Raw genomic sequence first — 23,767 nt, 5'->3', positions numbered from 1 at the left:
GATCATCCGTTCACCCACACCGCGTCTCTCACAAAGACACGGCGGTTGGAACCAAAAATCTCCAATTTGGACTCCAGACCAAAGGACACATTTCCACTGGTCTAATATCCATTGCTCGTGTTTCTTGGCCCAAGCAAGTCTCTTCTTTTTATTGGTGCCCTTTAGTAGTGGTTTCTTTGCAGCAATTCGACCATGAAGGCCTGATTCACACAGTCTCCTTTGAACAGTTGATGTTGAGATGTGTCTGTTACTTGAACTCTGTGAAGCATTTATTTGGGCTGCAATTTCTGAGGCTGGTAACTCTAATGAACTTATCCTCTGCAACAGAGGTAACTCTGGGTCTTCCATTCCTGTGGCGGTCCTCATGAGAGCCAGTTTCATCATAGCGCTTGATGGTTTTTGCGACTGCACTTTAAGAAACTTTCAAAGTTCTTGACATTTTCCATATTGACTGACCTTCATGTCTTAAAGTAGTGATGGACTGTAGTTTCTCTTTGCTTATTTGAGCTGTTATTATTATTTGAGCTTGCCATAATATGGACTTGGTCTTTTACCAAATAGGGCTATCTTGTGTATACCCCACCTACCTTGTCACAACACAACTGATTGGCTCAAACGCATTAATAATATAATAATAATAATAATATGCCATTTAGCAGACGCTTTTATCCAAAGCGACTTACAGTCATGTGTGCATACATTTTTACGTATGGGTGGTCCCGGGGATCGAACCCACTACCCTGGCGTTACAAGCGCCATGCTCTACCAATTGAGCTACAGAGGACCACATTAAGAAGGAAAGAAATTCCACAAATTAACTTTTAAGAAGGCACACCTGTTAATTGAAATGCATTCCAGGTGACTACCTCATGAAGCTGGTTGAGAGAATGCCAAGAGTGTGCAAAGCTGTCATCAAGGCAAAGGGTGGCTATTTGAAGAATCTCAAATATTAAATGTGTTTTGATTTGTTTAACTCTTTTTTGGTTACTACATGATTCCATATGTGTTATTTCATAGTTTTGATGTCTTCACTATTATTCTACAATGTACAAAATAGTAAAAATAAAGAAAAAGGGGGGGGGGGGCTTGGTGTGTGTGTAAACCATAGAGGTAGAGGCGAAGCAAGAGGTTTCACTATCGCTAAAATCGGTCCAAAATAAGGCCAATGCGTTTCAATGCGCTTATTTTGGACCTAAGCTTGTCGTCTGCCTTCCCGCCTTTTGGACAACGACTCCCATTGTTAGGGCGGAGATGTGCATCTCATCATTAAATACTGATCTCTGGTGTAAATGGGACGGCGCACACAGCAAAGAGGAGCGAACGAAACGAGACAAAAAATACAACATGAGAACAAGCGGACATAAACGCTCATAAAAACGAAAAATAACAAAACCTCGATTCTTGTGATACACGCATTTGGAATATCGCGCAAAAACATACATTCAAATTAATCTAATAAATTCGCTATATCGCCCAGCCCTAGCCTTAGTGGAACCTGCAACTCAGTCCTATCATCAGCCTCTTATGTAGTACAGCTAAGATAGATCCTCCTAGTTCAAGTTAAGGAACGCTGTGTCCTTGATGTTTAGTGGAATGTTTTTTTGACAGATCCAGATTTAAATGATCACCCTGGGACTGTGGGAAACCAATAGTTGTGTTTCTCCACCTAAAGACTGATCATCATAAATAAATTGCCTTCAACTTTTTGAACAATGTGTGGTCCAGGTAGTGATGGGGTAAAATAATCGATAAAGTTACATATTGGGATATTCTTTTTGAGGTTATATCTTATATTTTTGACAATATCGCAATATTTTTTTTGCGCTAGTTGGCTGTACCTGCACCAAAACTCCAGTATTTTTCCTTCATAGCTTGTTCTCCCATCTTCTTTTGAAATAGGGAGCCAATTTGTTTTCAGCACTTTTCTCATGGCTCTCTCTTGTCCCTCTGCAGAAGACATATGTTGAGCAATATGTTTGGAACATAGAATCGCAATAAAATCACAGTATCGAATCGCAATACATATATAATCGTGAGAATCGCAATACATATCGTATCAGCACCTGAGTATTGTGATAATATCGTATCATGAGGTCCCTGGCAATTCCCAGCCCTAGGTCCAGGCAGCGCATAGCAGACACATCAACTATGCCTCTGGGGCTTCCTGAGTCTCTATTCTCATTGGGTTATCTGTGTGTAACTGAAAAGCCCATCTATGGCGCCTGGACAGACTGAGGGCTCTTAGGGGAGATAGACAGAGCTTTACCCACTGTTTTCAGATAGCGCAGCCTCGGCACAAATCACAGCTTAACTCTCCCACATTTGACAGATCACAACTAAGACTGAACTCAAAAAGCCCAGAAAAACGCAAGCTGCCTTCGCACAGTAGGACTTCTCTTGCAAGCAACTCTACTCTCTTGATCCTGTTCTTTCGCCTTCATCTGAAACTCGCTCTAAATTAAATTACTGCTCGACTTGTTTTAGATGAGTGCTATTCCTGGTGTTTTTAAGTACAGCACAAACACTTTTGAAGAAGTCCCTGATGCTGTTGTAGCCTCTTTTCAGCAAGAGAAAGCTGTCAAAAAGAGCCTCTGTCTCTGCCTCTCTCAAGGAGAAACTGTGTTGGTAGAAAGCAAATTCTTTCTACGCATGCTGTGGTCTGTGGTCTCTTATTTTTGCTCTGTGCTGTGGCATGTGGGGGTGTGCACACTGAGTGAGAAAGTACCTTTGTGTGTGTGCGTGCATACGTGCGTGGTTGCATACTAGCAAATGTGTGGTTTTATAACTTTGTCCTCTATTTCTCCAGGTCACTGCTCTACTTGGCTGCTGTGAGGGAGCTCAGGGCTGTGACTGGTGAGCAGTGAGACTTCTCCCCCCCAGACAGACGGACGGAGTGCCCCTGTCTGGTGCCCCTCCTCTCCTTTTGTATGGATGCCAGGCTGGCCCTGATGCAGCTTGGGACTCTCCTGGTCCTCCTGTCCGTAGCACTGGAGTTGACTGCTGAGCTGACCGCTGGCGAGGAGGTCTACACTAACACCTGGGCGGTCCACATAGAGGGAGGACCGCAGGAGGCTGACCGCATCGCCAGGAAACATGGCTTCAGGAACCACGGCAATGTGAGTAGCACAGCAGTGGACTCTGTGGAGCCTCTCTAGTCAGTCAGAGTGTATGACCTTTCTATGCCCTGCATCTGTGGTCAGTTGAAACCCTGTTCTATTGTCAGTGGCAACCTGCTCAACAGGCTTCAATGCACAACAAGACACATAAAGACATGACAGCCTATAAGCCCTCATGTTTTGAGAGTCAGCGTGCATGTCATGACTCATCCATCCCTTGAGTTCAGCTGATAGCTGGCAGCTAAAGCCTGCACTTCTCCTATGGGGTCTAGTTAATTGGGGCATACCATACCGTGTGTATGTATGTGTGTGTGTCTGTGTCTGTGTGTGGTAGTGTACGTGCCTCTGCCCAACACACAGCTGGGCTGTCTGGCTCTCCAGGGGGAGGGTTTGGCCAGTCAGTCTGTGTACTCTGGGTTCTATCTGGAGCAGCCTGGGTAAAGAGTTATTTTAGGATTACAGGGGAAGTATGATTTTAATTGGGGAAAAGAGACAAGCAGGTTAGTCTGAGACTAGCCTGTCTAGTGTCCTGTCCTCTTTTGAGCCTCAGCCTCCTTCCATATCCCTCGCTTTGTGGAGAGAGCGAGGGAGAGAGAGAATTTGTGTGTGCGGCTGTTCGTGTGTTTGAGTCAATTGGTATTTTATCCTTTTTCATAAACACACCCACACATGTTGATCATTAGTATATATTTCTCTGGACTCCCCTGCTATGTGCTTTGGTGTTGCCAGTTAGTAGTCCTACTACTCCTTCATCTTTTCCCTCACAGTTCAGTCGCGCCGCAGTAGACTTCACTCTATTTGCACGTCTGCATGTAGTGAGCTTCACTACACACACAGCCTTCTGGATTCCTCCGTAGGAATACATGCATAGGAGTCTCTGAACTCCCAACCCTCCCTCCACCCTACCCCCCAAAAATAGGATTTTCAGAGCAGTTTGCAAAATTAATTCAGGCTTATCATCTGCTTTCTTTATGTTGCCATCCATGCAGCTTCTGTCTTGAGCTCCATGTCAGATGTAGTTTTTTCTCTTGTTATGGTAGTAGTTCTAACGTCTGTCATAAAGTAATAGGAGGAGATGTGATATTGTTAATTTGTGAGATGCCTCTCGTTGTCAAGCCCATCACCACTCGATTGTCTCCTTGGCTCTGATTGTTTACTTGTCAAAGTAGTGTCTCGCTCTCGGCTGGCTTTGATTGGAATTAATTGGTTTTGAGTTAATCTGGCAGGGACTGCTGTTGGGATGCTGTGAAAGGATTGTGCTGCAGAGGGAGAAAGACAGAGGCAGGGAGGGAGTGAGAAAGGCCATTAGAAATAATAGCCTTAAATAATGTCTAATTGAATAGGGCTATTAATTGCTCAATATTCTGCTCCGAGACTGTGTGCATGCATATTTCAAGCAATCAAGCTCCACAGATTGATATGCATGAACACGCCAAACACACATGCCGCACACACAGTCACATATACACAGTCACTCACACACAGTCACTCACACACACACACGGTCTCACACAGTCTTTCCCCCAGAGGATAGTTTTGTGTTTATACATTCATCACTTGTTACGACCACTTTATGAAGGTACTTCTGACTGACAGGGACAATGGAATGATAGTAGTGGATTCCGATGCCGTTTCACTCTCTACAGCCGTGTGGTATAGCCCCCACTACCACCAGTATTCCCAGTTGGTGCCCAGTCTAGAGCATAAAACACCTGTAGGTCTCCCAGACCAACCCTCTGCCAGTAAAGCGAAGGGCAGACAGACACTTATCCAATCAGAAAGCTAGTGCTTGAAGCACTGGCAGGGGTTTGATTTTGATTTTGAAGACTTAAATTGGCCTGTCTTTTTTAACCTTGGTACGGAGCATCGTCCTATGATGATGTGACATGAGCTTAGTTAAGTCTCTCTCTCTCCCTCTCTCTCTCCTTCTAATTCTCTCGCTCTGGTCTTCTCTCTTTGCTCTTCACCTCTCTCTCTGCTCTGCATCACTCTCTTTCCCTCTCTGTTTCTCTCTCTGCTCCCCCACTCTCCGCTCTTTTTTCTCTCTCTCTGCTCTTGTCATCTCACTCTGCCTCTGCTCTCTCCCTCAGCTCTCTTCCTCCTTCTCTGCGCTCTCTTCCACTCTTTCCATATGCCGACATCTTTTCAATCTCCCTGTGCTCCCTCTCTTGGTTTACTCTCTCATTTTTCCCAAAGCTTTCTCTCTCTCTGCTCTTTCTCTCCCTCCCTCCCTCCTTCCCCTTCAATCCTTCATTCCTAGCCACAGATGCTGAGGCAGACTCAGACCCATCAGTGTAAAATAGTGCTGAGTGATTTTCTGAAATGTCTGTTATTTTTAGTTTTTTAAACAACTAATTGATTGAGGTCTGATAAATTATTTGAATTCCATTTCTTTTTTTTCTTTTTCTGTGAGCTCAATGCGCAATTTCTCTAGATAAATCAGATCAAGCCTGAACTGTGCGATGTAGTAGGGAGTTGTAGTTTCCAACAGGCCAATATTCTACATAGTTTAGCGCAGAAAACGTGGTAATTATCTACAATGACCATAATCCATTGCACACCTACTTGTCCTGTCCGTGTAGGGCAGACACGGAGAGGGAGAGAAGAGACAGAAGAACGCTCGCTCGAGAGGGATAGTGAGCAGTTGCTTCGAGGTATCTCTACCTGAAAATACATGATCTAAGTGATTGATAGTTGGCATTCAGCAGTCATAGAAGTATGCCTTATTTACTTTGAAGAACTACTAAAATAGTGATTTTGTCAGACTGCATACGCAACAGCTCTGTAGAGATGAGATTATGACTTGGAGTTAAATAATAAAGTCGTCAAATAAAACAAATGTAATATACACACAACAACAACTGAAATATTTTATTAAAGTAATTTGAATAAGTGATAAGCAGTAATGGGCAGTCACTACAATCATTGGACTTTTATTAATTATTTTATTCTGTGTTGTTACAGCATTCAACCCACATAATGCATAGTGCATTTAAAGGGATACTTTGGGATTTTGGCAATGAAGCCCTTTATCTACTTCCCCAGAGTCAGATGAACTCACGGATGCCATTTTTATGTCTCTGCATCCAGTATGAAGGAAGTTAGAGGTAGTTTCGCAAGCCAATGCTAACTAGTGTTATTGCAATGACTGGAGGCCTATGGTATCTACTAGCATGCTAGCAGTTACCATAGACTTCCAGTCATTGTGCTAACGCTAGTTAGCAATTACACTGACGCTAGCTAACAACTTCCTTCAAACTGCATGCAGAGACATAAAAATGGTATCCACGAGTTCATCTGACTCTGGGGAAGTAGTATCCCTTTAATGTTCACCGAAATCGAAAACTGTGATTATTTTTCAATAATCTAACCAACCTCAAAAAGCACTATTCGCACAGCACTAGTGTAAAACAATTGAATGGGGAAACATACCCTATACAGTGGCTTGCAAAAGTATTCACCCCCCTTGGCATTTACACAACATGCCTACTACTTTGTGAAACAAACAAGAAATAAGACAAAAAAACTGAAAACTTGAGCGTGCATAACTATTCACCCCCCAAAGTCAATACTTTGTAGAGTCACCTTTTGCAGCAATTACCGCTAAAAGTCTCTTGGGGTATGTCTCTATAAGCTTGGCACATCTAGCCACTGGGATTTTTGCCCATTCTTCAAGGCAAAACTGCTCCAGCTCCTTCAAGTTGGATGGGTTCCGCTGGTGTACAGCAATCTTTAAGTCATACCACAGATTCTCAATTGGGTTGAGGTCTGGGCTTTGACTAGGCCATTCCAAGACATTTAAATGTTTCCCCTTAAACCACTCAAGTGCTGCTTTAGCAGTATGCTTAGGGTCATTGTCCTGCTGGAAGGTGAACCTCCGACCCAGTCTCAAATCTCTGGAAGACTGAAACAGGTTCCCCCTCAAGAATTTCCCTGTATTTAGCGACATCCATCATTCCTTCAATTCTGACCAGTTTCTGCCACCACCATGCTTCACTGTGGGGATGGTGTTCTCGGGGTGATGAGAGGTGTTGGGTTTGCGCCAGACATAGCGTTTTCCTTGATGGCCAAAAAGCTCAATTTTAGTCTCATCTGACCAGAGTACCTTCTTCCATATGTTTGGGGAGTCTCCCACATGCCTTTTGGAGAACACCAAACGTGTTTGCTTATTTTATTCTTTAAGCAATGGCTTTCTCTGGCCACTCTTCCGTAAAGCTCAGCTCTGTGGAGTGTATGGCTTAAAGTGGTCCTATGGACAGATACTCCAATCTCCGCTGTGGAGCTTTGCAGCACCTTCAGGGTTATCTTTGGTCTCTTTGTTGCCTCTCTGATTAAAGCCCTCCTTGCCTGGTCTGTGAGTTTTGGTGGGCGGCCCTCTCTTGGCAGGTTTGTTGTGGTGCCATATTCTTTCAATTTTTTAATAATGGATTTAATGGTGCTCCGTGGGATGTATAAACCAACCCTGATCTGTACATTTCCACAACTTTGTCCCTGCCCTGTTTGGAGAGCTCCTTGGTCTTCATGGTGCCGCTTGCTTGGTGGTGCCCCTTGCTTAGTGGTGTTGCAGACTCTGGGGCCTTTCAGAACAGGTGTATATATACTGAGATCATGTGACACTTAGATTGCACACAGGTGGACTTTATTTAACTAATTATGTGACTTCTGAAGGTAATTGGTTGCACCAGATCTTATTTAAGGGCTTCATAGCAAAGGGGGTGAATACATATGCACGCAGCACTTTTCCGTTATTTATTTTTTAGACTTTTTTGAAACAAGTTATTTTTTTCATTTCACTTCACCAATTTGGACTTGAAATCCAAATAAAAATCAATTTAAATTACAGGTTGTAATGCAACAAAATAGGAAAAACGCAAAGGGGATGAATACTTTTGCAAGGCACTGTATGTACAAAAGTATGTGGACACCCCTTCAAATTAGTGGATTCGGCTATTTCAGCCACACCCGTTGCTGAAAGGTGTATAAAATCGAGCACACAGCCATGCAATCTCCATAGACAATCATTGGCAGTAGAATGGTCCGTACTGAAGAGCTCAGTGACTTTCAACGTGGCACCGTCATAGGATGCCACCTTTCCAACAAGTCAAGTTTGTCAAATTTCTGCCCAGCTAGAGCTGCCCAGGTAAACTGTAAGTGCTGTTATTGTGAAGTGGAAACATCTTGGAGCAACAACGGCTCAGCCGCGAAGTGATAGGCCACACAAACTCACAGAACGGGACCGCCGAGTGCTGAAGAGCGCAGCGCTTAAAAATCATCTGTCCTCAGTTGCAACACTCACTACCGAGTTCCAAACTGCCCCTGGAAGCAACATCAGAACAAGAACAGTTCGTCTAGAGCTTCATGAAATGGGTTTCCATGGCAAGCCTAAGATCACCATGCGCAATGCCAAACGTCTGCTGGAGTGGCGTAAAGATCGCCTTCATTGGACTCTGGAGCAGTGGAAACGCGTTCTCTGGAGTGATGAATCACGCTTCACCATCTGGCAGTCTGACGGACAAATCTGGGCTAGGCGGATGCCAGGAGAACACTACATGCCACAATGCATAGTGCCAAGTTTGGTGGAGGAGGAATACTGGTCTGGGGCTGTTTTTCATGGTTCGGGCTAGGCCCCTTAATTCCAGTGAAGGGAAATCTTAACGCTACAGCATACAATAACTTTCTAGACGATTCGGGGCTTCCAACTTTGTGGCAACAGTTTGGGGAAGGCCCTTTCTTGTTTCAGCATGAACATGCCCCCGTGAACAAACTGAGGTCCATACGGAAATGTTTTGTCGAGATCGGTGTAGAAGAACTTGACTGGCCTGCACAGAGCCCTGACCTCAACCCCATCGAACACGTTTGGGATGAATTGGAACGCCGACTGCGAGCCAGGCCTAATTGCCCAACATCCGTGCCGACCTCACTAATGCTCTTGTGGCTGAATGGAAGCAAGTCTCGCAGCAATGTTCCAACATCTAGTGGAAAGCTTTCCCATAAGAGTGGAGGCTGTTATAGCCGCAAAGTAGGGACCAACTTCATATTAATGCCCATGATGTTGGAATGAGATGTTTGACGAGCAGGTGTCCACATACTTTTGGTCATGTAGTGTAGATCTGCGTTTTTTTCCTTCATTACTCACTCATGCTAAACGGTGGGATTTGGAGCAGCTAGGACTCCTTGAAGACAGGTCTGTGTTTCAGAGATGGATGTCTGATGCCAAATGGCACAGAGTCCTGCTCACATCCCATAGACAGACATTAAGCTACACAGTACAGCCCCACACTCACTAATCCCTCTTCTTTTCTATTCTCATTTCCTCTTCTCTTGTCTTCTTCTTTTCTCCTCTTCTTGCCTCTGTTTCTTTCATTCTCTGTGACTGCACAACACTACACACACACACACACACACACACAGACAATGGCACATACACACACCCTACGATACACAGCACAGTGCACACACATCAGTCTTGTCTTACTACTCAACCCTACACACCAAGGTTTCACACGCACAAATATGATCTGACAGACACACTAGTGCACATACAGTGCCTTCAGAAAGTATTCATACCTCTTGACTTATTCCACATTTTGTTGTGTTACATCCTGAATTCAAAATGGATTAAATAATTGTTTTCCCCTCACCCATCTACACACAACACAATACCCATAATGACAAAGTGAAAACATGTTTTTAGATATTTTTCCAAATTATTGCAAATTAAATACAGAAATATTGCATTTACATAAGTATTCACAACCCTGAGTCAATGCTTTGTGGAGGCACCTTTGGCAGTGATTACAGCTGTATGTTTTGGGGTAAATTTCTAAGAGCTTTGCACACATTGATTGTAGGGCTGGGCAGTGTACCGTATTTTACTATATACCGGTATTGATGCACGGGCTGGTTTGAGTTTTTAATTTACCTTCTATAACTGTATTTCAGTATTTGGTTTGTTAAATGTGATACGCTTTTATTGTTTACTCTGTGTGCTACTTGAGTCATCTCTCTCCCTCCTCCTCCTGCTGCTGCATGCCGTTAACCACAGCAAATCCTGCCCCCTGTAACTCAAGGAGAGAGCAGTTGCTTGACCAGAGTCACGAGCACTTCCTTTCTTCATTATGCATGGTCAGCGTTCTATAATTACACTATTAGTTTGTGTATCATACTGTCTGCTAGTTTCATTTATTAGAAAGGTGTTGATAAAATAATTAGTGTTAGCCGCTAATGCTAATCGCTAGTTAGCTGGCTAGCTAGCTTGCTAAATGCACTAAGAGTCAGAGCAAGCGTAGCTAGTACTGCTGGTGTAGGCTAGATACGCATGTTTGTGCAATGGTATCTTATCAGAAAGGAATAGGCGAAGAATGAATATGTTGGTTAGCTAGCTACATGAAGGAAGAAAACATCTAATGTAACATCTAAATAGGGTTATCTGGAAACACTGACCAGCACTTTGGATCCTACCCTGTCAATAATTCCTCACTGGTTTATTCATTCGTAGTCATGTCAAACAACATTGAAGGTGCTGGCCACTTTATTCCAACTATAAAATTAGAATAATCATTATATTTCCATGATTCCAACAGTTCACCAATTAACTAGGCCTAGATTTTTTTGCCCATATCATGCTCAGTGTGGAAATCATAATAAAAGTGCAGGAAATGCGGAAATGGATGAAAATGCTGAACATAATGTTGGTTTGGAGTTGGATTGAAGAGTATAAATGGAGACACCCCCATTGAAATCCCTTATAATTTATGTTTTGCCACCATAGGGTCATGTGATACTCAGAAAGCATATTTATAACATGTATTATTCAAAAACATAAAATACCGTCAAATACCGTGATACCGTAAAAAATGTGAAAATATCGTGATATGATATTTTGTCCATATCGCCCAGCCCTACTGGATTGTGCAATATTTGCCCATTATTCTTTTTTAAATTATTCATGCTCTGTCAAGTTGATTGTTGATCATTGCTAGACAGCCATTTTCAAGTCTTGCCATAGATTTACAAGCCGATTTAAGTCAAAACTGTAACTAGGCTACTCAGGAACATTCAATGTCGTCTTGGTAAGCAACTCCAGTGTATATTTAGTCTTGTTTTAGGTTATTGTCCTGCTGAAAGGTGAATTCGTCACCAAGTGTCTGTTGGAAAGCAGACTGAACCAGGTTTTCCTCAAGGATTTTGCCTCTGCTTATAGCTGTATTCCGTTTCTGTTCATCCTAAGAAATTCCCTAGTGCTTACCTATTACAAGCATACCCATAACATGATGCAGCCACCACCATGTTTGAAAATATGAAGAGTGGTACTCAGTGATGTATTGTGTTGGATTTGCCCAAAACATAACGCTTTGTGTTCAGGACAAAAAGTTAATTTCATTGCCACATTTTTTGCAGTATTACTTAAGGGCCTTGTTGCAAACAGGATGGAATATTTTTTATTCTCTACAGGCTTCCTTCTTTTCACTCTGTCATTTAGGTTAGTATTGTGGAGTAACTACAATGTTGTTGATCCATCCAAGGTGTTAGCATATCACAACCATTAAACTCTGTAACGGTTTTAAAATCACCTTTGGCCTCATGGGGAAATCCCTGAGCAGTTTTCTTCCTTTCTGGCAACTGAGTTAGAAAGGACGTCTGTATCTTTGGATTGACTGGCTGTATTGATACACCATCCAAAGCCTAATTAATAACTTCACCATGCTCAAAGGGATATTCAGCATCTGCATTTTTTTTTTCATCTACCAATCGGTGGCCTTCTTTGCAAGGCTTTAAAAAACCTCCCTGGACTTTGTGGTTGAATCTGTGCTTGAAATTAACTACTTGATTGGGGAACCTTACAGATAATTGTATGTGTGGGGTACAGAGATGGGTCATTCAAAAGTCATGTTAACCACTATTATTGAGTCCATGCAACTTATTATGCTATTTATTAAGCACATTTTTACTCCTGAACTTATTTAGGCTTGCCATAACAAAGGGGTTGAATACATATTGACTCAAAACATTTTACCTTTTCAATTTTTAGTTTTTTCTAAAATGTTCTACAAAGAAAATTCCACTTTGACATTATGGGGTATTGTGTGATCAGTGACAAAATCTCAATTTAATAAATTGTAAATTCAGACTGTATAAAACAAGAAATGGAAAAGGTAAAGGGGTGTGAATACTTTCTGAAGGCACTGTACATCTTTCTTGTCTTTTTGCCTGATCACACCCCGGGGACATTTTTTGCTAACCCTTTCCTAACCTTACCCTAGTTCTCCTAACCTGCTGCGTAAGTTCTCCTAACCTGCTACGAGAAGTCACTTCTGCTAGTCCAAACCGGCAGACCTGCCCTGAGAACAGTTTTGGTTTCCACTAATGCGATACAGCCTCGCGCTGGCTCGCCTGCTCTTTCTCTTGCGTGTAGAATGTATTGCGTGTAGAATGTCCTAGCCTATTCATTGATGATAAGCCCTGCTTTACTGAAGTTGCGAGACATTGCAAGCCAAGAAATTGAGAGATACAGCATTCCATTGCGAGATACAGCTTTTAATCGCCGACAGATAGGCCTAGTGCATGGTTCTGACTGTCTGCCTGGTGGCCAACCTGCCTATACTGTGCTCCTCCCCTCTCACTCTGTCCCTCACTAGCTCGCTATGAAAGACGCAAGTGTTTGTGTTCTTGGAAGTACGGCAACTAATCAGTCTCCTCCGTTCCAAAAAGACTGAATATTAGGAGTTGATTCCTAGTGGAATCGAATCTTGACACTCAGAAATGGGAGTTGACACCGGGAGTCGACGTGCAAGGAATTTATTAAGAAATTATTTTGGAGTCAACTCTCCACCACTACGTCATCGTCGTTAACAGTTGGAAAAATGGGAAAGGCAAGCGACAGCAGTGAAGTCCTGTATGGCAATACTTTGAGAAGTTAAATGAGAAGGAAATGCAAACTTTGGAGGGGTGGAATTGAGGTGCAGTAATGGTAGTACAGGTGCAATACTTAACCATCTGAAAGGGACGCACCGTGAGACCCAAACCGGTGCAGGTAGCAGGACAGCAGCCTTGTGAATTCACGTGGAATTTTATACATTTTTCTTATCATTTTAATGGAAAACAGATACAAAATTGTCTGTTAAAACGTTAAGAAACATTTTCCATTGGTCACATCCCTACCCTGTAGTGTATCACACATGCACTACAAGAGAGTGATGGATGGGTTGTGTAGGTAGGTAGAGAGGCAGGAATCTATATACAAATGAGTAGGGGAGAAGTTAAAAACAAACAGAAGGGAAAAACCAAAATAACTGTAATCATTACAAAAATAAAGCAAATTGGATGGAATATGGAGAAAAATGCACCAAATTCTTCCTGAATCTTCAACACAGGAACGCTATCAAAAATAATTTGCAGAAACTTGTTACTAAAGATGGAGTCATCCATGATTCTCCAAATTTTAAAAAAGGAAGCTAAATATTTTAAACAGATGTTTTCTTTTCCGTCTCCTCACCCTCTGAATGATGAAAATATGAAAAATTAACAAATGCAAATTACAGAGGAATAACTTTTTGAGGCTATTAAGTCCTTTCATTCTGGAAAAAAACCCAGGCTTGATGGCATACCGGCAGAGGTATATCAAGCCTTTTTAATATACTCAAAGCTCCATTATTAGCTTGTTTTAACTACTCCTATATAAATGGTAGCCTGTCAGGTACTCAGCAGTAAGGTCTGATTTCACTATTATTAAAACAAGACCCCGATGGCAAATATAAAGATCCAGTCCATCTAAAAAAAACTGAAGGCCTCTTACACTTCAATGTTGTGATGCAAAAATACTAGCAAAATGCATAGCACTCAGAATTAAAAAGGTTTTACCAGATATTGTTCATTCTGATCAGACAGGTTTTTTACATGGACGATACATTGGAGACATCTATACGACAACTACTAGAAATAATAGAACAACATGAAACATCTAAGAAGCCAGGCCTGGAATTCGTAGTGAATTTTGAAAAGGCCTTTGATAAAGTAAAACTGGATATTATATATAAATGCCTGGATTTTTTCAATTTCGGTGAGTCTCTTATTCAATGGGTAATAGTAATGTATAGCAACCCCAGGTGTTAAATAGTAAATAGCGGCTACTTCTCAGAGAGTTTTAAACTGTCAAGAGGAGTTAAACAAGGGTGTCCGCTGTCAGCATATTTATTCGTTATGGCCATCGAAATGCTAGCTAATAAATAAAATCAAATAACAACATTAGAGGATTAGAAATCCAAGGTGTAAAAACAAAGGTGTCCATGTATGCCAATGACTCAAGTTTTATATTAAGTCTGCAAGCTAGACCCCTGCAATGTCTCATTGAAGATAACTTTTCTGGCCTCTCTGGACTAAAACCTAATTATGATACAGTGAGGGAAAAAAGTATTTGATCCCCTGCTGATTTTGTACGTTTGCCCACTGACAAAGACATGATCAGTCAATAAAGTTAATGGTAGGTTTATTTGAACAGTGAGAGACAGAATAACAACAACAAAAATCCAGAAAAACGCATGTCAAAAATATTATGAATTGATTTGCATTTTAATGAGGGAAGTAAGTATTTGACCCCTCTGCAAAACATGACTTAGTACTTGGTGGCAAAACCCTTGTTGCCAATCACAGAGGTCAGACGTTTCTTGTAGTTGGCCACCAGGTTTGCACACATCTCAGGAGGGATTTTGTCCCACTCCTCTTTGCAGATCTTCTCCAAGTCATTAAGGTTTCGAGGCTGACGTTTGGCAACTCGAACCTTCAGCTCCCTCCACAGATTTTCTATGGGATTAACGTCTGGAGACTGGCTAGGCCACTCCAGGACCTTAATGTGCTTCTTCTTGAGCCACTCCTTTGTTGCCTTGGCCGTGTGTTTTGGGGTCATTGTCATGCTGGAATACCCATCCACGACCCATTTTCAATGCCCTGGCTGAGGGAAGGAGGTTCTCACCCAAGATCTGATGGTACATGACCCCGTCCATCGTCCCATTGATGCGGTGAAGTTGTCCTGTCCCCTTAGCAGAAAAACACCCCCAAAGCATAATGTTTCCACCTCCATGTTTGACGGTGGGAATGGTGTTCTTGGAGTCATAGGCAGCATTCCTCCTCCTCCAAACACGGCGAGTTGAGTTGATGCCAAAGAGCTCGATTTTGGTCTCATCTGACCACAACACTTTCACCCAGTTCTCCTCTGAATCATTCAGATGTTCATTGGCAAACTTCAGACGGCCCTGTATATGTGCTTTCTTGAGCAGGGGAACCTTGCGGGCACTGCAGGATTTCAGTCCTTCACGGCGTAGTGTGTTACCAATTGTTTTCTTGGTGACTATGGTCCCAGCTGCCTTGAGATCATTGACAAGATCCTCCTGTGTAGTTCTGTGCTGATTCCTCACCGTTCTCATGATCATTGCAACTCCACGAGGTGAGATCTTGCATGGAGCCCCAGGCCGAGGGAGATTGACAGTTATTTTTTGTTTCTTCCGTTTGCGAATAATCGCACCAACTGTTGTCACCTTCTCACCAAGCTGCTTGGCAATGGTCTTGTAGCCCATTCCATCCTTGTGTAGGTCTACAATCTTGTCCCTGACATCCTTGGAGAGCTCTTTGGTCTTGGCCATGGTGGAGAGTTTGGAATCTGATTGATTTATTGCTTCTGTGGACAGGTGTCTTTTATACAGGTAACAAGCTGAGATTAGGAGCACTCCCTTTAAGAGTGTGCTCCTAATCTCAGCTCGTTACCTGTATAAAAGACACCTGGGAGTCAGAAATCTTTCTGATTGAGAGGGGGTCAAATACTTATTTCCCTCATTAAAATGCAAATCAATTTATAACATTTTTGACATGCGTTTTTCTTGATTTTTTGTTTGTTATTCTGTCTCTCACTGTTCAAATAAACCTACCATTAAAATTATAGACTGATCATTTCTTTGTCGGTGGGAAATGTACAAAATCAGCAGGGGATCAAATACTTTTTTCCCTCACTGTAAGTGTGCCATATTACATATTGAATCTTTAAAAGACACAACTTTTACATTACCCTGCAGTTTACCTATAAAATGGACTGACGGTGATGTAGACATACTTGGTATTCATATCACAAAATATATAAATGAGCTCTCCAAAATGAATTTCATTAGAAAACTAGTAAAAATAGAGAAGATTCTGCAACCATGGATCTATTTATGGAAAAATTACACTGATGAACTCCTTAGTCATATCTCAGTTTAATCACTTACTTATGGCGCTGCTTACTCCTGATGATTCGTTTTTCAAATTATATGAGCAAAAAATATTTAGCTTTATCTGGGATGCTAAACCAGACAAGATAAAGCGTGCCTATCTATATACAGTTGAAGTCGGAAGTTTACATACACCTTAGCCAAATACATTTAAACTCAGTTTTTCACTATTCATGACATTTAATCCTAGTAAAAATTCCCTGCCTTAGGTCAGTTAGGATCACCACTTTATTTTAAGAATGTGAAATGTCAGAATAATAGTAGAGAGAATTATTTCTTTCAGCTTTTATTTCTTTCATCACATTCCCAGTGGGTCAGAAGTGTACATACACTCAATTAGTATTTGGTAGCATTGCCTTTAAATTGTTTAACTTGGGTCAAACATTTCGGGTAGCCTTCCACAAGCTTCCCACAATAAGTTGGGGGAATTTTGGCCCATTCCTCCTGACAGAGCTGGTGTAACTGAGTCAGGCCTCCTTGCTCGCACACGCTTTTTCAGTTCTGCCCACAGATTTTCTATAGGATTGAGGTCAGGGATTTGTGATGGCCACTCCAATACCTTGACTTTGTTGTCCTTAAGCCATTTTGCCACAACTTTGGAAGTATACTTGGGGTCATTGTCCATTTGGAAGACCCATTTGCGACCAAGCTTTAACTTCCTGACTGATGTCTTGAGATGTTGCTTCAATATATCCACATAATTTTCCTTCCTCATGATGCCATCTATTTTGTGAAGTGCACCAGTACCTCCTGCAGCAAAGCACCCCTACAGCATGATGCTGCCACCCCGTGCTTCACGGTTGGGATGGTGTTCTTCGGCTTGCAAGCCCCCCCTTTTTCCTCCAAACATAACGATGGTCATTATGGCCAAACAGTTCTATTTTTGTTTCATCAGACCAGAGGACATTACTCCAAAAAGTAGATCTTTGTCCCCATGTGCAGTTGCAAACCGTAGTCTGGCTTTTTTATGGCAGTTTTGGAGCAGTGGCTTCTTCGTTGCTGAGCGGCCTTTCAGGTTATGTCGATATAGGACTCGTGTTACTGTGGATATAGATACCTTTGTACCTGTTTCCTCCAGCATCTTCACAAGGTCCTTTGCTGTTGTTCTGGGATTGATTTGCACTTTTCGCACCAAAGTACGTTCATCTCTAGGAGACAGAACGTGTCTTCTTCCTGAGCGGTATGACGGCTGCGTGGTCCCATGGTGTTTATACTTGCGTACTGTTGTTTGTACAGATGAACGTGGTACATTCAGGCGTTTGGAAATTGCTCCCAAGTATGAACCAGACTTGTGGAGGTCTACAATTTTGTTTCTGAGATCTTGGCTGATTTCTTTTGATTTTCCCATGATGTCAAGCAAAGAGGCACTGAGTTTGAAGGTAGGCCTTGAAATACATCCAAAGGTACACCTCCAATTGACTCAAATGATGTTAAAGACCCATGGGCCGGCGCACAATTGGCCCAGCGTCGTCCAGGGTAGGGGAGGGAATGGCCGGCAGGGATGTAGCTCAGTTGGTAGAGCATGGCGTTTGCAACGCCAGGGTTGTGGGTTTGATTCCCATGGGGGGCCAGTATGAAAAATAAAAAAATAATGTATGCACTAACTAACTGTAAGTCGCTCTGGATAAGAGTGTCTGCTAAATGACTAAAATGTAAATGTAAATGTAATTAGCCTATCAGAAGCTTCTAAAGCCATGACATCATTTTCTGGAATTTTCCAAGCTCTTTAAAGGCACAGTCAACTTAGTGTATGTAAACTTCTGACCCACTGGAATTGTGATACAGTGAATTATAAGTGAAATAATCTGTCTGTAAACAATTGTTAGAAACATTACTTGTGTCATGCACAAAGTAGATGTCCTAACCGACTTGCCAAAACTATAGTTTGTTAACAAGACATTTGTGGAGTGGTTGAAAAACAAGGTTTAATGACTCCAACCTAAGTGTATATAAACTTCTGACTTCAACTGTAATTAATATGAACTGGGTGGGCTGAGATTATTAAATATAAAAGCACAAAACCTCTCTCTAAAGGCTTCACTTAACAAACGTTTTACTTCAACCCAAAATGGTTCTGAAGTAGATTGCTAAGAAAAGCTCATCGTTTGTTTAAAAATTGCCTTTTTGCCTTTCTGCAGATTGCCATTTCTCATTTTCGATTAATTGAAAATGAAACCTTGTTCAAAGTATCTCTCTTTTTCAAACAAGCAATGTAGAGCTGGTTATAATTTCAATTTCACCCCCCAGAAAAGATAGAACGAATATTACAACAAATATTATGGTTGAACTCAAATGTACTGGTTGATAAAATACCTGTATTTATGGAAAATGTGTTTGAGAAGGGTATTTTGTTTTAAATTATATTGTAAATTGGAAAGGTAGAGTAATGCCTTTCATGGAGCTATTGGAATTGTATGGGAAGGTCTGCTCAATCCAAGATTACAACCAATTGATTACAGCACTACTCCAAAGACTGTTGAGGCAGGTGGCAGCGGTAGGAGGTAGGGAACTGGTCTGTCTGCCCAATATAAAGGATCAAAACTGGCAGAGAAATAAAAATAGCATAAATAGGAAAATATACCTGTTTCATTTGAGGACCAGGATGTTTACAGATGTGCCGTACAGATTGCAAAATAGCTAAGAAGAGATTTTTTATGTACCAATTCCATGGCACAGGGTATATGAGTTGATCTATAAAACAACGCAAGATTCAAGACTTCGTGCTTTTCAGCTAAAATTATTGTACAGAATTCTTGCCACTCACAAAATGTTGAATATTTAGGGCATACAACCATCGTAGCTCTGCAGATTTTGTTGCGAGGATACAGAATCAATAGACCATTTGCTGTGGTATTTCCCTCAGGTAGCCTGTTTCTGGTCTCAAGGTCAGGAATGGCTGAAAAGCATAACATAAATCTAAAATTGACCCTAGAAATTGCATTGTTGGGAGATTTGGAGAAACCTGGTCAGTCAATTACTAATATACTAATACTAAGTATTTATCTTCAACTCGCAATCTGTGGATTCTATTCGATTAGATAGATTCAAATTGTATGTTAAACATCACAGCATAGTTGAAAGATATATGGCGCGTAGAAATCCAAAGAGGGTGGCCAGCGGAGATACAGTGGGGGAAAAAAGTATTTCGTCAGCCACCAATTGTGCAAGTTCTCCCACTTAAAAAGATGAGAGAGGCCTGTAATTTTCATCATAGGTACACGTCAACTATGACAGACAAATTGAGGAAAAAAAATCCAGAAAATCACATTGTAGGATTTTTAATGAATTTATTTGCAAATTATGGTGGAAAATAAGTATTTGGTCACCTACAAACAAGCAAGATTTCTGGCTCTCACAGACCTGTAACTTCTTATTTAAGAGGCTCCTCTGTCCTCCACTCGTTACCTGTATTAATGGCACCTGTTTGAACTTGTTATCAGTATAAAAGACACCTGTCCACAACCTCAAACAGTCACACTCCAAACTCCACTATGGCCAAGACCAAAGAGCTGTCAAAGGACACCAGAAACAAAATTGTAGACCTGCACCAGGCTGGGAAGACTGAATCTGCAATAGGTAAGCAGCTTGGTTTGAAGAAATCAACTGTAGGAGCAATTATTAGGAAATGGAAGACATACAAGACCACTGATAATCTCCCTCGATCTGGGGCTCCACGCAAGATCTCACCCCGTGGGGTCAAAATGATCACAAGAACGGTGAGCAAAAATCCCAGAACCACACGGGGGGATCCTAGTGAATGACCTGCAGAGAGCTGGGACCAAAGTAACAAAGCCTACCATCAGTAACACACTACGCCGCCAGGGACTCAAATCCTGCAGTGCAAGACGTGTCCCCCTGCTTAAGCCAGTACATGTCCAGGCCCGTCTGAAGTTTGCTAGAGTGCATTTGGATGATCCAGAAGAGGATTGGGAGAATGTCATATGGTCAGATGAAACCAAAATATAACTTTTTGGTAAAAACTCAACTCGTCGTGTTTGGAGGACAAAGAATGCTGAGTTGCATCCAAAGAACACCATACCTACTGTGAAGCATGGGGGTGGAAACATCATGCTTTGGGGCTGTTTTTCTGCAAAGGGACCAGGACGACTGATCCGTGTAAAGGAAAGAATGAATGGGGCCATGTATCGTGAGATTTTGAGTGAAAACCTCCTTCCATCAGCAAGGGCATTGAAGATGAAACGTGGCTGGGTCTTTCAGCATGACAATGATCCCAAACACACCGCCCGGGCAACGAAGGAGTGGCTTCGTAAGAAGCATTTCAAGGTCCTGGAGTGGCCTAGCCAGTCTCCAGATCTCAACCCCATAGAAAATCTTTGGAGGGAGTTGAAAGTCCGTGTTGCCCAGCGACAGCCCCAAAACATCACTGCTCTAGAGGAGATCTGCATGTAGGAATGGGCCAAAATACCAGCAACAGTGTGTGAAAACCTTGTGAAGACTTACAGAAAACGTTTGACCTGTGTCATTGCCAACAAAGGGTATATAACAAAGTATTGAGAAACTTTTGTTTTTGACCAAATACTTATTTTCCACCATAATTTGCAAATAAATTCATTAAAAATCCTACAATGTGATTTTCTGGATTTTTTTTCCTCATTTTGTCTGTCATAGTTGACGTGTACCTATGATGAAAATTACAGGCCTCTCTCATCTTTTTAAGTGGGAGAACTTGCACAATTGGTGGCTGACTAAATACATTTTTTCCCCACTGTAGGTGGGATGGGCTGAGGGAAACTGAGGGTTGGGATGTGGAACTGGAGATAAGTGGGAGTGAAGTTGCTGGGCGGGAAATAGAATGACGGTCAAAGATATATAAAAATAAATACATAAAATAATACGTTTAACTGACACTAAAAAGTAATATTGTTACATCCAATAACTTTTTGTGAGGGAGGTTTCTCGGGGGGACTGTGGGGGGGTCTTGGATGGTTGAGGGGCAGCTCTCGAGGGGAACTGTGGGGGGATCTTGGATGGTTGGTGGCCTGGCAGTTGGGAGCTTGGGCCGGTGGCCGAGAGGTCGCTGGTTCGGGTCCCTGATTCGACTGGGTGGGGGATCTGTCCTTGTGCCCTTGGGCGGGGCGCTTGACCCAGGTTGCTCCTGTGGGTCGCTCTGGATGGGAGTGTCTGCTGGATGACTGAATGTAATGTAATGTTGAGCGGCTTCACTGCAGGTAGATTGTATGTTTTAAAATTCCACACAAAAAAAAGAGAGTGAGTGTGAGAACTTGGCAAGAGAAAAAGAGTGGGAGAGAATGGATGGACGGTGGCTAAAGATAGAGTGAGAGGAAGAGACAGAGGGAGGATTGCTAAGCAAAATTGAAACAGTTGTCTAAAATTAGATTATGGAGGCGTACATCCTTAGTCATTGTTTTGGTGAGGCACCAGCCGCATCACAATAATGAGCCATATTTCAGCCTCTTGTCTCTGAGTAGGTGATAGGAGGCTGCAGGGATATAGTAAACATAGCTAATGCAGTCCTCCAATGTCTGGGCTAAAACCGCACACACACACTCACACACACAGCGGCTCTATTTGAGGGGATGGTTGGGTTAGATGAAGGATGCATGGGCTGGGGATGGTTGAGTGAACAGGGGGAATGATGGCTTAGTCATCCTCACTTCCTCTCGCTTTGGTGGTGGTTGTTCTCTGGGCCCAGCCAAACACACGCACACACACTGTCTGTGAGAGAGCTGGCAGAGGATGCGTTTAATCAGGAAGTCATGAGATGTTTAACACTGAGGTGATTACAGCATCGTCAGGTAACTGACTATTTGGTTGAGCGTTGTGCTAAATGCTTTATTGTTAGGATAGATTGTGCTTGTGTGTGTGATCTAGGTTTAAATGTCATGCAGTGTTCCTGGTAAGCCAGTCAGGTTAATTGTTCTGTGAGAGGTGACACTGACTGTCCTTGCTCAGTGGAGAGTGGCTCCAATGTCACATTCTCTCTCTTACTCTCTCACTCACTCTCTCACTCACTCACGCACTCTCTCACTCACTCACTCACTCACTCACTCACTCACTCACTGAATTAACAAAACAAAGCTATGACATTGCACAGCTTTAGGCTTCTACAAGCAAGCAGCACTGCTGAGGTTACTGCCCTTTTGAAGATTGTGTTCCACAATATATAATATAACCAGTTCATATTACGGTTTCAATAAATAATCTTAAATGGCACTTGCTTTTTTATTGACAATATACAGTGCATTTGGAAAATATCAAATCAAATCAAATGTTATTGGTCACATACACATACAGTGAGGGAAAAAAGTATTTGATCCCCTGCTGATTTTGTACGTTTGCCCACTGACAAAGACATGATCAGTCTATAATTTTAATGGTAGGTTTATTTGAACAGTGAGAGACAGAATAACAACAAAAAAATCCAGAAAAACTCATGTCAAAAATGTTATAAATTGATTTGCATTTTAATGAGGGAAATAAGTATTTGACCCCTCTGCAAAACATGACTTAGTACTTGGTGGCAAAACCCTTTTTGGCAATCACAGAGGTCAGACGTTTCTTGTAGTTGGCCACCAGGTCTGTACACATCTCAGGAGGGATTTTGTCCCACTCCTCTTTACAGATCTTCTCCAAGTCATTAAGGTTTCGAGCCTGACATTTGGCAACTCGAACCTTCAGCTCCCTCCACAGATTTTCTATGGGATTAACGTCTGGAGACTGGCTAGGCCACTCCAGGACCTTAATGTGCTTCTTCTTGAGCCACTCCTTTGTTGCCTTGGCCGTGTGTTTTGGGGTCATTGTCATGCTGGAATACCCATCCACGACCCATTTTCAATGCCCTGGCTGAGGGAAGGAGGTTCTCACCCAAGATCTGATGGTACATGACCCCGTCCATCGTCCCATTGATGCGGTGAAGTTGTCCTGTCCCCTTAGCAGAAAAACACCCCCAAAGCATAATGTTTCCACCTCCATGTTTGACGGTGGGAATGGTGTTCTTGGAGTCATAGGCAGCATTCCTCCTCCTCCAAACACGGCGAGTTGAGTTGATGCCAAAGAGCTCGATTTTGGTCTCATCTGACCACAACACTTTCACCCAGTTCTCCTCTGAATCATTCAGATGTTCATTGGCAAACTTGAGACGGCCCTGTATATGTGCTTTCTTGAGCAGGGGGACCTTGCGGGCGCTGCAGGATTTCAGTCCTTCACGGCGTAGTGTGTTACCAATTGTTTTCTTGGTGACTATGGTCCAAGCTGCCTTGAGATCATTGACAAGATCCTCTCGTGTAGTTCTGGGCTGATTCCTCACCGTTCTCATGATCATTGCAACTCCACGAGGTGAGATCTTGCATGGAGCCCCAGGCCGAGGGAGATTGACAGTTCTTTTGTGTTTCTTCCATTTGCGAATAATCGCAC

The 23,767-nt window shown here is 42.3% G+C and overlaps 1 protein-coding gene across 1 annotated transcript in view; it reads left to right on the top strand.

Annotated features, from left to right (window-relative positions):
• Window positions 1–2,927: 2,927 nt before the first annotated feature.
• Window positions 2,928–23,767, top strand: part of furinb (furin (paired basic amino acid cleaving enzyme) b) — a gene marked incomplete at both ends in the record, with an annotated part of 170,843 nt that continues 150,003 nt past the window's right edge. The window contains one exon of the mRNA XM_084169444.1: window positions 2,928–3,116. Within this exon, the coding sequence (XP_084025570.1) occupies window positions 2,928–3,116 (189 nt within the window). The remainder of the gene's footprint in view (window positions 3,117–23,767) is intronic.

The sequence above is a fragment of the Coregonus lavaretus genome, assembly GCF_964263955.1.
Source record: "Coregonus lavaretus genome assembly, chromosome: 9".
Lineage (NCBI taxonomy): Eukaryota > Metazoa > Chordata > Actinopteri > Salmoniformes > Salmonidae > Coregonus > Coregonus lavaretus.
This window is presented reverse-complemented; position numbering and strand designations above follow the sequence as displayed.